This window comes from Anomalospiza imberbis, chromosome 8, assembly GCF_031753505.1.
Source record: "Anomalospiza imberbis isolate Cuckoo-Finch-1a 21T00152 chromosome 8, ASM3175350v1, whole genome shotgun sequence".
NCBI classification, from domain to species: domain Eukaryota; kingdom Metazoa; phylum Chordata; class Aves; order Passeriformes; family Viduidae; genus Anomalospiza; species Anomalospiza imberbis.
The window spans coordinates 21,316,317-21,329,277 of record NC_089688.1 but is presented as its reverse complement, the minus strand read 5'-3'; the positions used below and the strand labels follow the sequence as shown (position 1 = coordinate 21,329,277).

At 52.2% G+C, this 12,961-nt stretch overlaps 1 protein-coding gene and 1 long non-coding RNA gene across 16 annotated transcripts in view; one reads left to right on the top strand and one right to left on the bottom strand.

Moving 5' to 3' along the window:
* Window positions 1-12,961, bottom strand: part of DNMBP (dynamin binding protein) — a 34,108-nt gene that overhangs the window by 1,540 nt on the left and 19,607 nt on the right. For 12 of the 15 annotated variants that reach the window (XM_068197785.1, XM_068197770.1, XM_068197774.1 and 9 more), the window contains 12 exons: window positions 6,784-6,971; window positions 6,068-6,167; window positions 5,429-5,576; window positions 4,894-4,911; window positions 4,027-4,226; window positions 2,837-2,967; window positions 2,500-2,604; window positions 2,197-2,325; window positions 1,430-1,762; window positions 827-1,009; window positions 553-751; window positions 1-452 (listed from right to left, as the gene is read on the bottom strand). In XM_068197785.1, the coding sequence (XP_068053886.1) occupies window positions 1-452; window positions 553-751; window positions 827-1,009; window positions 1,430-1,762; window positions 2,197-2,325; window positions 2,500-2,604; window positions 2,837-2,967; window positions 4,027-4,226; window positions 4,894-4,911; window positions 5,429-5,576; window positions 6,068-6,167; window positions 6,784-6,969 (2,184 nt within the window). In that variant the 5' untranslated portion in view covers window positions 6,970-6,971. Of the gene's footprint in view, window positions 453-552; window positions 752-826; window positions 1,010-1,429; window positions 1,763-2,196; window positions 2,326-2,499; window positions 2,605-2,836; window positions 2,968-4,026; window positions 4,227-4,893; window positions 4,912-5,428; window positions 5,577-6,067; window positions 6,168-6,783; window positions 6,972-7,058; window positions 7,079-10,937; window positions 10,951-12,677; window positions 12,858-12,961 lie in introns of those variants that run through there. The other 3 variants (XM_068197784.1, XM_068197781.1, XM_068197782.1) reach the window with 3 other exon arrangements.
* LOC137478150 (uncharacterized) lies at window positions 8,412-9,312 on the top strand. Its single transcript, XR_011001437.1, has 2 exons — window positions 8,412-8,669; window positions 9,063-9,312. It is a non-coding gene; the product is annotated as an uncharacterized lncRNA (long non-coding RNA).

Below are 12,961 nucleotides of genomic sequence, written 5' to 3'. Positions count from 1 at the left end.
CTGGTTGCCCTCTGACTCGCTGTTCTCCAGCCCTGAGTCTCTGTCCTCCACCGAGGGCGTGGGCCTGAGATGTGCTTTGGTGGGGTGCCCGTTGCGAGAGCTGGGGCTGCAGCCCAGCTCGGGGCGGCTGTAGCGGCGCTGAGATGTCACGGTACCAGCCAGTGGGGCCACCCTGTCACCAGAGCCAAGCTGGGGCACAGAGGGGGAGTCCACCTCCAGTGGGGGCTGTGGGGACTGGTACACATCTGCCGGGGAGACAGAGTCCTGCAGGGGTTTCTGAGTGAAGGTGACGGCCGCCCCACTGGGGCTGAAGGTCAGGGTGGCGTTGCTCTGGGGAGAGGAGCTGCTGTGCTCTGACTCGTTGGAAGAGTGGCTGCCCACAGAGACATCTGACTGGCTGCGGCGGGGGTTGTAGGGCTTCAGAAAGGAGCTGTACACAAAGCCTTTGGTCACTGCACAGAGAAGGGAGAGGAAGTGAGCTCAGACCAGGGCACAGGGAGACCAGAGGAGGAGACTCACAGCAAGCACCAAGGGGAGGGAACAGCCACCTACCCCCATTGTCTATGAGCCAGCGATTCTGGCTGCCCATGGGGTCCTTCTTCTTGATGACGCCCACAATGTCTCCTTCCAACAGGGAGACATCCAGGTCTTGGGCAGCATTGAAATTGCGGTCTGCCTGGAAGAGACTCTCTGGGGGATAGCGGGCCAGGAGGGCAGCTCGGATGTCATCCGACTGCCGGAAGTAGGTCGGCTGCAGAGGAACAAGGCAGGTGTGAGTGGCTGCCCTGGGCTCTGCAAGCCCTGACACCGGGCAGAGGGAACTCACCAAGCCAACGAGGGGCTGCCGCCGGGCAGACTGCCGTTCCATGCTTTTCCTTTCAAAAGTCTTCTTGGGAGCCGCCTGGGACTCTGGGAAGAAGGTGAAGGCCTGGAGCTGCTGGAGGACTCGACTGTGCTCATCCTGGAAGATGGCAATGAGGTTCCCTTCCCTGCCAGACACCTTCAGCAACTGGAACCAGAGCAAAGTCGGGATCCTGGTTAGGTGACAGGTGCTGGGAGAAATGGCCAAGAGCTACAGTATAGACCATGGCAGGGCTCTGAGTCCTGCCTGTGACTTGCATCAGGCCCAGGGTTGCAGTCCTGTCTGGACTCAGCTCTAAGTGGTCCTCAAACTTGTGACCTGAGATTCTCCTAGGTGAATGCTCTCCTGCCACTGCTCCAAGGGCCTTCTACACACAACTGCAACATAACCCTGCAATCCCTGCCCCAACACCATCCCACAGGAGCCCTGCACAAGTCACCTGTGGCCTGAAACTGCAGTAGCAGCTTCCCCCAGGATGTGACAGGTCCCAGTAAGGCTCAGGGACAAACCCTGCACAGATTAGCGCTGCTCTGAGCCCAGGGCACTGCCTGCACTGTGGGAACCCACCGACAGCAGGGGTCTGAGCTCCTCCAGGGCCAAGCGCACGAAGTCACAGTGTGCCTCGGCATAGCCCCGCACGCAGCTGGCAAAGAGCTCCTTGGCGAAGCGCAGGAACTTGGGCAGCTCATCCAGCAGCTGGGCATTGAGGGCCTCGTAGTTGTTGCGGGCTGACTGCAGCTCCTCCAGCGTTCGCTTGTCCTTCAGCTTCTCCGCTCGCTCGGTGCAGTTGTGGAAGTCGAGCAGTTTGTCAAAGCGTTTCTGCACCAGCTTGTGGGGCCCCGCAAACATGCTCAGCAGCTGGCTCAGGGGCGAGATCACCAGCCGCTCCGTCCGCTCTTTCTGGTGGGCAGAGGTGCAGTGAGAAGGCGGGACAAGGCGCTCTCTCCCACTGTGAATGCCAACAGCTCACTCTCCAGCATACAACCTCCCCAGGACAATACAGTGACTGTCTCCTGGTGGCAGCCACTGGAGCTCCAGAGGTCCCTTCCAACAGCAATTATCCTATAATCTTACATAATTGTGCCAGCATGGGTAACTCTATGCAAAGTACCTGAGCCACTTGCATAAAGAGCTGTAGCATTTCAGGTAGGGCTGAAAAAATAAATATCTAACAGGCACAGTCATAAACTGCCAGGCATCAAAGCTCTCAGGAGGGCAGAGCTAAACAGGAATGCTCACAGCTCTCCCAGGTTACCCTCCCTGCAGCCTCCCAGGGCCTGCCCATCTGCAGCGGACCCCCAGGTGGGCCTCAAAGGAGCACAAGCCTCACTCACAAAGCTGGAGAAGAGCTGGTCGCTGATGAGACGATTCACTTTCTGGAACTGGTCCAAGTCCCCACTTCCCTTCTCTGTGCACAGATCCCACATGCTCCCTGCTGCCAGTGCCTTCATACAAGCTGACTCCTGCACCAGGAAGACACAGCTGAGCCATTCTTGCTGCTCAGAAGGGGCTCCCAGGGCAGCCCAGACCACCCAGCCCCAACAGAGCTGAGGCACTGCAGGGACACACCATGCAGACAGGAGGGGCAGAGCATGGTGAGCCCCACAGGCTTGGCATTACACCCCAGACTGGCTCACCCGGACATGCTGCAGGTAGAGGGAAAGGTCCCGGATGAAGGACTTGATCAGACGCTCCTGCATCCGGAAGTTTTTCTCTGTCTCTTCAAAGGCTTCATCCTTTAGCTGTGAGAGAAAGTATTTCAAGGGAGGCGGTGCAGGACACAGCACCTCCCAGACTACAAGATGTGGGGCCCTCCTGCCCACAAGCTGGACAGCAGAGATGGGTGGTTCAGACCCTAAGCTCACTCTGCCTCGCTGTCCTGGATCAGAGCTGGATGGGGGGAAGGGGTGTGGAGGGACAGCAGATACTTCTGGAGAAGCACCGCAGGGTGTAAGTGCACCTGATGCACAGTACCTGGGGTGCAAAGCCTGTGAGATGCTTGAGGTGGCTGCTCACACGGTTGGATTTCTTGATGATAGAGTGGAAGTTGAGCTTGGAGATCTTCTCCATGAGGCTATCCTCATCCCCTTTTCTGTACTTTAGCACTAAAGAGATTGATATAGAAATCAAAACCTTTGTAAGCACAAACACCCATGTCTTACACTGCCTCATCAACAATCACCTTGTTAGTTCTCCTCTTCCCCAAGCCTCTGTAGTCCCAATAACCCCACATATCATTACAGAATGGCTTGGGTTGAAGTGACCTAAAAATCGTCTAGTTCTAACCCCTCTGCCATGGGCAGGGACATCTACTAGACCAAGCTGCTCAAAGCTCCATCCAGCCTGGTCTTGAACACTTCCTTGGATGGGGCATCTGCAACTTCTGCAAGCAGCCTGATCCAGTGCCTTACCACCCTCACTGCAAAGACTTTTTCCTTATATCTAATCTAAATCCTCTCAGTTTAAAGCCATTATCCAGCCCTATCATTGCATGCCCTTGTAAAATATTGTATCATAACCTCCCATCCCATCCAGCACTGTGTCACCTGTTTGGTTCTTGAGATCCCCTACAGTTTGTAGACAAACTATTCAAGCTCTTCCACAGGATTATGCACAGTGTCAGCATAAGATGACATAGGAGATGATGTACAATAGTTCCCGGACATACAGAAGGTGTCTAGATTGCTTCTTTAGCAAATACAAGCAATCATTACATGCAGCCTCTGTCACCTCAGCTGTAGTGGGGCTATGAGGAAAGACTAAAGTGTAAGATTTGCACAAACTGGGGGCTTTCAAGGGAAAACAGGGAGGGTGGCCAACAGGCATCAAAGGGAGTAATCTTATCCCTCTGTTCAGTGCCAGGGAGGCTACACTTGGGTACTGTGTCTAGTTTTGGTGCCTGAAGGCCAAGACGTGGGAGAACCACATCTCGTAATCCACAAGGAGAGCTGGGGGAGCCAGGTGGGCTGGACTTGAGGAAGCAGAGGGGGATCTGCTCACAACTAGCAGCTACTTGAAGGGCAGTTACAAAGGTGATGGCGCCAAACTCCCCTAAGCAGTGAGAGCTCCTCCGTGGTTGCCAGCTAAGGCTCAGTGGCCAGCAGACACTGACCTCAGCACACCCACTCCTGTCCCTCTGTGCCCAGCACTGCCCAGCTTCTCACCCAGGTCCTTCCGGCGCTTGTACTCGTTGATGTTGACGTTGATTTCTTTGACTGCAAGGACAGCAGCCGTGAGTGGTGCCTTGTCAGGGTGAGCCTCAGGGGTAGCACTCAGCAGCTCCATCAGCAGCAGCGGGTACCGCATCACCCTCTGCACTGGCTTGATGAGGAAGGAGCCCAGGTTAATGTAGTTTGTGCAACCCCTGGAAAATCAGGACAAAGGAGATGTATCAGGTGTCAGTCTGGCTCTGCCACACACATTCTGCCCCCTCAAACCAGTGCCAACCAGACCCAGAACTCCAGTTCCTCTAAATCCACTGTACTCCCTACATCAGGCCACCCTTGTTTCCAAATTCATTGCACTCCTGAACTCCTGGTGCTCTCAGATCAACCCCAGGTTTCTGCTCCTCACTCACAGCAGGTGATACTTCCCAGCCAGGATCCTCTTCATTACCAGACCCACCATGAAATCCCACACAGGCACAGCCTCATACTTGCCAGAGAGCCACTTGTTTCAGCTGCTGTTTCACCAACCAACTGCCCAGATCTGTCCCCCAGTGCAGGACAGACTGACTGCAGGACCACAGTCACTGCAGGGCTTTCCTGGCTTCTTGGGGCTGAGGGTTGCCAAATCCTGTTTCCTGCCCAAGACTTCCCCTCGCCTCATCACCTGTACTGCCTACCTGTGCAGCCCACCCACTGCCTTTGCTGCAATCATGCCACAGATACCTCTCTCCTCCCTGTCGTGCCTCCACAAGGCACTGTTAGGGCACCCCAGCATGCACCCAGCACCAGTGGCAGAAGGTTAGTTACAAGGGAGTGGCCAAACCAACAGAGACAGACAAGCAGGGACTAAGAGGAAGTACTCACCATTCACTGTACAGGCTCCTGCTGGCCCACAGAGTGCCAAAAAGCAAAGAAAAGCAAGGGTTAATGGGGTGGCGGGTGTGCAATCCCACAGCCAGTGTCTATGGCCTGCCCAGTGAGGCTGCCAAGGCAGTGGGCAGCCCTGTCCTCCCAGAGCCACCATTGGCACTGCCGGCTCCCGGGCCAGTTACCTCCAGTGGAGCCCTGGCACCCACTGAGCCAGGCAAAGCAGCTCCTTCCTCAGCAGCTGTGGTGGCTCAGGGTTTGGGGAACAGGAGCCCTCAGTCCAGGACATGCCACCTTCTCTATACATTGGTGGCTTCTATGCAGATTTTAAGGGGGTCTACAGGTCTCCCAGCACGTGTGCATTGGGGCAGGGGGCCATTTGAACCCAGAGCCCAGCCAACTATGCAGTGCCACCATCAGACCCTCTCCAATCACCACCTGAACTATCTAAACACTGCTGAAGAGGGGCAGGGATGTTGGAAACTGATCCCCCTATCCCAGCCTGCTGGCTGCCACAGCCAAAGGCTCAAACCTGAGGCTATCCAGCAGGTCCAAAAGTAGTTTCTGCAACTTCTCATCCTTCTCATAGGTTTCCAGCAGTGCAATAGCCTCATCATGGTTCTGGCAATATACCCTGTAGACACTCTCCAGCTCTGCACGATGTGTCAGGAACACTGGTCCTGCAGACAGCAGCAAAGCAGGACTTCAGTGTCTCCTGGTGCCTCCAAAAACACTGGTGTGTCTCTTGATAAGACATCCAGTATCCCTGTTCCACATACACAGGTCAAGAAAACAGTGCTACTACAGCATGCAGGACCCCTCCTCATCACCCACCAACACAGAGAGCTCTCAATCAATCCAGGTCTCCCAGGGGAGTAGTGGAGACATTGGTCACAGGAGCCACAGAGCAAAGGCACAGGCAGCCCAAGGCTCAAGCTGGCAGCACTTTGGGGCAAAGGGCTAGGGATGGCCACAGGCACAGTGTCTGAGCATAGTGACCCCTGGGGCAACACAGATCTCCTTGGCTTCACTGTTGGACTGATGAGTGGTGATGGGGACCAGCAGGGAGAAATCCCAGGCCCAGTGATCCTCTCCCATCATTTAAACTGTTATTCTCTGGCACTAGCAATTCCCATCCCAACCTTCTGAGAAAAGGTAACAGAACTCATACCAATGGCATCTGAAGCCTCCAAGGCGGACAGCAGCTGCTTGGAGAAGTTTATTACCATGTGGATGTTTCCAAAAAGGCCCTCAAAGTCTATGTTCTGCATCTAGTGAATGGAAAAAGAGATGTCCTGGATGGGGAACATGTCCCAGTTAGACTCAACACCCCCCCCATTGCCCTCCTGCAACCCATCAGTCCTTAGCTTCACAGCAGGCACCCGGTGTGACCTTCCCTCATCACAGTGACTCCTGTACACGTTCCCTTGTCCCCCAGTGCACTGAAACTCTCACTCCTTATGTGTCCTTCTCTTTCCCAGCAATTCCACCCCTGCCTCTGCTCACCTGGTTTTCTCTTTTTCCTCCCACTAAATCTGTCCCCATGCCAAGACCCCACATCCTATTTTTCCTGTCAATGAATTTAATCTATAACCAAAGAAAGAGAAACTTTTCCTGCAGTTCCCCAGCAAGTATCAATGTGTGATACTTGCTGCCAGGTCTCTCATTCCAGCAAGGATGAGGGCTCACCAGGATCTCAAAGCACATGTGCTTATTGCAACAAGTGCAGGGAACTGTGGGAACCACCCTCCTTCCCTTGGAATAGCTTTAATTTCCTCTATGGGTTCCCGTGCTGCATAGTCACCTCTGAGAACTAAATGGACTCAGTATTCTCACCCCAATCCACCAATGCTGCACCACCGGTTCCCCTCCTTTCCCAGCTCCTACCTGTGCCTGCTGCAGGGGCACCATGATCCTCTCCACACACATCTCCAGGTCTCTGATATAGTCCCGCTCTGTCTGGAGCAGTTCCTCAATAACCTTGGCCCTCTTCTCCAGCATCCTCTGCTCTGCGCTCTCAGTGGTGGCCGAGGACGGCTCCAGGGACGGTGTCTGGGAGGACAGGAGAGTCATCTCTGCAGGACAGATAATCGAGATCAGCACGCTCCAGCAAGGACACAAGGACAGGAGACAAATAGCACCTCAACTGCTACACATGTAACCCATGAGACTGAGAAACAGCACAATTGAGAGTCCAAGGGCCTTTCCAGAGGGGCCATCCCCAGGGCTGCAGGGAGACCCGGCTGCTCCCAGAGCCCACCCTCGCAGCACAGGAGCGCCGCAAAGCCCGGGCACCGGCGCGCCGGGCAGCAAACCTGGCTCCACACGGTCTGCCCTGATGCCGGCCGGGGCCTGGCTCCTCTCCCACCCCGTGGCTCCGGGAAGCTGCAGACACGGAGGGAAGCCCCCGCTAGGCAATGGCGGCCGCCCCTCCCTCAGGCTGGGAACAGGGTCTCCATTCTCCAGGCCCGGGGCATTTCCATCTCAATGGCCGCGGAGGGCCCCGGGCACCGCAACGCTGCTGCCGCAGGCAAAGCCCGGAGCTGGAGCCCGGCCAGCGGGGCCGCCCCGCCCGCAGGGCCCGAGGCTCCGGGCCGCTCTCCTCGGCCCCGTCCGGACCCCCGCGGCCGCCTCTCCTCCTGGTTTTCTGTGCCACCTGCGGCCCCGGGCCGGCCCAGCCCCCTCCCGCTTCCATTGAGACATTTCATCCCCCCGCGGATTCCAGGGCCGCGCCGCTCTCTGCCCCACCTGCCTGCTCTGGGAGGCAGCGCCCTCGGACCGAAACCACGGCCACAGTGCTCTCCCCGACCCCTTCCTGGTCACCCCTCCGAGGCCAGGAACACTCCGCTCTCCCCCATTTCAGGGCAACACCGAGCCCCTTGGAGTGCCAGCCTGCCTCGGGTACCCCATTTCATGTCAGTGGCTGATTCCACAAATGCCTGGTGGGCATCCGTCTGCTACGGATCCCCAGCTGCCCTCCATCGGCAGAATTCTTTTTAGAGTTGCAGACATGCCCCAGCTCAGACGTTTCTAGGAATGTTTTTGCAGGACAGGCACTTCCAGAGGTCCCTGACCTCTCCGGTGACAGCTTCAGAAAACAGAGGCTCAGCCCTGCTTACTCCCAGGGACACCCAGAAGGGCTCGGGACTTATCCTGGTACCACAGTACCGAATGTGCACAACCCTCAGAGACCCCCTTGCTCCCAGCCGCTTCTGCCCAGGTGCTGGGCAGGCTGCAAGCAGCCCCCAGCCGTGCTCTGTGGGATGATGGCAGCAGCCAGCACAGCAGCATGAAACATGGGATGGGAAAATTGCTAACTCAGCCTAAGCATCCTCTCCACTGCTCCCCCAGGCTGGGGTCTTCACACCAAAACAATTCGAGAAAGACAAGACACCCAAGCTGAGACACTGACTCAGAAACCATGCCAGCCCTTTTGGCCCTTCCCATTGCAGAGCAGCCCTGGCAGAAACCAGGAGCATCAGTACCAAACAGCAAGTCCTTTCAGCTACCTGCGCCTCCCTGCAGAAAGAGCAACTTCAAAATCATTCCCAGTGCCAGCCCGGCAAATGGGAAACCCAGCTGAAACACAGATGCTCTTAATGTGGGAGGGAAGATATTCATCTCTCTAAGCTGGCATCTCTGCTGCCCTGCCTTGAAATCTAGCCTGGGGAGAGGCAAAACAACCAGCTCCATGGAGGAGGATTCAGTGACACAACCAGCACTACATTTAGTAGGCAATCACTGGGAAGAAAAGGCCTCACTGATTCTTCCTGGTAAGTATCCTTAAGCCTGACCCCATCAGAGCCTGTCCTGGCTTTCCAGCAGTCCCCAGTGATGAACGTTATCAACTCAAACGCAGCAGGAGTCCACAAGGAGGGCCTCAGAGCAGATGCTGGGTTTAACTGGTTTTGCTCTTTGCATTTCCACAGCATCTGCAAAGTGTCAGGAGCAGACTGGGCCCTGCTGTGCAAGGTCCTCCACAAACACCCACAGGGATATCCCTAGACACAGCACTTGGAGCCTGAACAGGATACGAGCAGAAAAATGTACAGGAGGGACAACTAAACACTAAGATAATACGGTCAGCAGGTCTTTGTGGCTCAAGAGAGTTAATGAAGTTGCAACAAATGAGTTATTGTAAAGAAGGCATGGTATTTGTTGTGAAGGAGAGCAAGCTCAAGTGGGAAGGCAGCCTGGAAGAAACTGGAAGGTGTTAATTTGCAATGCAAACAGGTGTGCGAAACCCAGAGGGGGTGGGCGGTGAGATGATACTACTGCATGGGGTGGGCTGGGAAGAATCTTCAAAATTAAGACAAGCCAAAATCACAGCCAGAAATTACCCATATAGCAGCATTTGGGAAGACAAATGGAAAAGATTACAATTGCTTTGGACAAAGAACAGAATTTTACATTTAGCCCCAGGCAAAATGCCACCACGTTAAGTTTTGTACAGGACACCTCAGGAGTTTACTGCACCACCAAACAACCCTGCTGTGTTCCCAGCCTTAGCCATAACTAAACTGCAGTCACACCTTGTGTTTGGCTCCAGCTCCCCAAAACGGAGCTGGTGATGCCCAGTGCTGCTGGCAAATGCAGCAGCTCCCCATGCTCCATGAAGCAAACCCCAGGCAAGTAAATCTAGGTCAGGCCCTTACAGAAAGTACTCTGTGGCAAGGATTCAACCCACACTTGTGAGACTGCCAGCTCCGTGACACCCTTCTTTGGCAAGTCTCAAGTCCCTGCCTATGGAAGGGAAATTAAAACCTTCCCTGCACAGATTTTAAGCCCACAGTAGCCATCAGCTCAGCCTGGATGACCTGGCACAATGCTGGGCATTAGTTCTACCCCACTGTACCAGTATTTGCATGATTTTGAAAACTCATACAAATTAATTTTCCTCTGGCCTTCTTGCTCTCTCTGAACATTTCAAGACTCCTTCAAAAACAAGGCTACATTGCAGTCAAGTCTCCTAGAACTCTTGTTGTTTATCACTAGGCCAGCATCCTCCTCTATCAATGAACTCAAAGGTTATCCTACTTCATTCCAAACACTTACAGCTCAAAATATTCAAATACAGAATTTATCTGTAACACTGAGCTCTTATATCTGACCAATATGTATTACTTGGTGTTTGTTTCTGATACATTTAAAAACTCTCACTTTTTATATTTCATACTCTGTTAATTGTAATGAATTTATTTTTTTCTTGTTTGTCACACATTTTTGTATGTCTAATAACAGCTTTCCCTAAATGAGACTTATTAAGCAGTTAACTAAACCCACCAATTTCACAGCTGTGGATTTTGGTCACCTAGTAAGTATTTTTTAAACACATCTCCATTTTACTCCACAGATTTTCTATTTAGATGTTAACTTTCAATTTGATTCATCATGCCCATCAACTTTGGAGATGCTAAGACATACCACATCTTGAATGAGCCTTGCTGGCCTGCAGGAATATGACTCGTATTTTTAATGAAGCCAGCAAATTCCAATCCAGTGACAAATTACCCATGACACAGTCGCCAAATAGGCATTCAGAAATACATTTCCAAAAACAATGTTCTCAATCACACTTTTCAGAGGTTCAGCTTCTGTTCTCCCGTTTCTCCTCGGTTTGATGGTCTGAGCCAGCCTCCCAGGAGCACCTGCTTTTGAGCTTTGCTATTGCCACTGCTGGACCCATGAGAGACCCAAGAGCAGCTCCTAACCCAGCCCTGGCAATGAGGTGTGAAGATGGAGCACACTCCCACCTCTGCCCTTCCTGGGGAGGCTGTGGTTTGCTATTGCTATCACACGGCTCACCCTGCTCGTCTGAGAAATGCCACTGTCATCAACTTTCTTCCAATTAATGAAAACTTTGAATTGTCATTACCCAACCTCCTAGTGGGAGCGCACATGCAATTAGAGGTTTTCCCTGCCCCACTCTGGGAGCAGATTTGACCCACAAAGACCAGATCCAAGGGGATGCATGTCCACCATTCTGCAGGGCTCACCCAAAGGTCTGCATCGCCCCCCAGCTGCTCCTCCTCAGGGCTCACCTGGCAGCATCCCGCAGGCTCGGCGCACCCGGCGGGTGCTAACGCTACCCGGAGAGGGACGTGCCGCCCATCAGCACCGAGGACAAGCCCAGGAATCTCCGGCGGAGCTGCACCCAGCCGCGAGGCAAGCCCGGCCCCGGGCCCACAGCTCAGCAGAGTCAAGCAGTGACTCAGGACAAAACAAACCAGCTGCAAATATTTGAAGTATGTGGAGGCCAGGAGGGGAGGAGCCGCTGCCGACCATGAGAGGGGGGGCGATGAAACTAGGGCAGGGAATAATTAATCTGAGCAAAAGGCTAAACTCGCTGCCAGGAGCAGGATCTGGCTGGGGTGAAAACTCTTACTCCAGACATTGGTAATACACCACTGAGCTGAACAGAGGCAGAACAGGGATGCTTCTCCAGGGCCATTGGAGCGGCTTGGTGTCCCAAACACGCCTAATGCAGAGACTGCTTGGTTGGGATGCCTCTATGCCAGATAAGACCACAACCTTACCCCCAAACTGCCTCTGGTTGCCCTGACAGCCCCATGGATTCAGTGCGAGCAGAGGATGATTCCAACCCTTGACACAGAAAAAAGTGAAGTAATGTGATGGTGTAAAAGAGCTAAGCTGCTAAAACTGAGGCAGGGCATCAACAAAAGTGTGAGCAAAACCACTGATGGACAAAAGAATGAAAGCTGAAAGTTCTTTAAAAGGATGTTTTAAATATACAATCCAAACAACATGAAGAGAACAGTACTGATGAGAAGTCTATCCTGCATCTGTTTTTCAATAAAGAAAGCAAATAGAAATATATAAATAAACAGTAAGACAGATAATAGATAATAGACAAACCACAGAAAAATAAGAAAAGAAAGACATCAAGAAAAATCCATGGATGGTAGAATTCAGTTTTTATCTTTTAAATGAGGAAATAAAATGCTACTTTATAGTGGACCTTTATTTCCATCTAGGACAAAGGAAATCCTACAATGACACAATCCCACAATAAGGCAGAGAGATTATGATTTTTGGCAAATCTGGCAAAAAGGTAGAATTATACAATACATTTTCTGTTTATTTCTTTCTAAAAAGCAAAAAGAGAAAAAAAACCCCAAACAAACAAAGAAAAAACCCCCAAAAACCATCTTGAAAATCCACTGCCAGTGGAGTGGAGACTATTCAGAAAAGAAGGCATTTCTAAACAGGTTCTCCAGAGACTGGATTTAGTTAATCCCTCATAATAAAGTAAATGGAAAATCACTGCTGTCATGTAGGAAAGTGAGGATCAATTCAACAGTATCACAAATAAAGATGAGGCATATGAGTCACTGAGTGATCCAGGGTACCCTGAATAAGATGGAATTATTCAAACCAAGCAGGTTTAATGCAGACAAATGCATTAATGTATTAATGGGAACAAGAAACGGAGCCACATGCAGCATTGTATTCTGGGCAGTAATTTTTTGGCTTGATCAGACAAAATTCAGCAGGGCTTCCCTGAATGTTGCAGAGGACCACTGGGGTTTTGGACAAGGGCATAGGAGCATAGCAAGGTAAACTAGTGCTGGCACCCACCCAGAATGCCTCACCCAGCTCTGAAGTCCACTGTTTTAAAAGAATCTGAACTGAAAAATGAGTGAGCATCAGGAAGAATAAACACTTAAAGGTCTTCCTGTGAGTCTTTGACATGGGTATTTTAAGACTCCATTCACTACAAAGAATTGAAGACTGAAAAATTACTTAGTTAATTACAGTACCTGCCTGAGAAGAATATCCATCAACTAAAAAGCTCTAATTGAGGAGAAAAAGGTTGGGGTTCAGAGCTGAAATGCAACACATCAGCATGCAAAACCTTTAAGAATGATGGTGACTAAGCAGCAAAACTATGACAGGTGGGTTCTCCTGTTGATGTGTCAGGCAGTCAGATCTGAGTCTTATCCCAGAAGAGGTGCTCTAACCAAGCAGCTGTCACCCAGTTACACTGTACAGAAATCTGTAAGAAGTGTGATAACCCTGCGAACAGGAAAGATCTCTTCTGGCT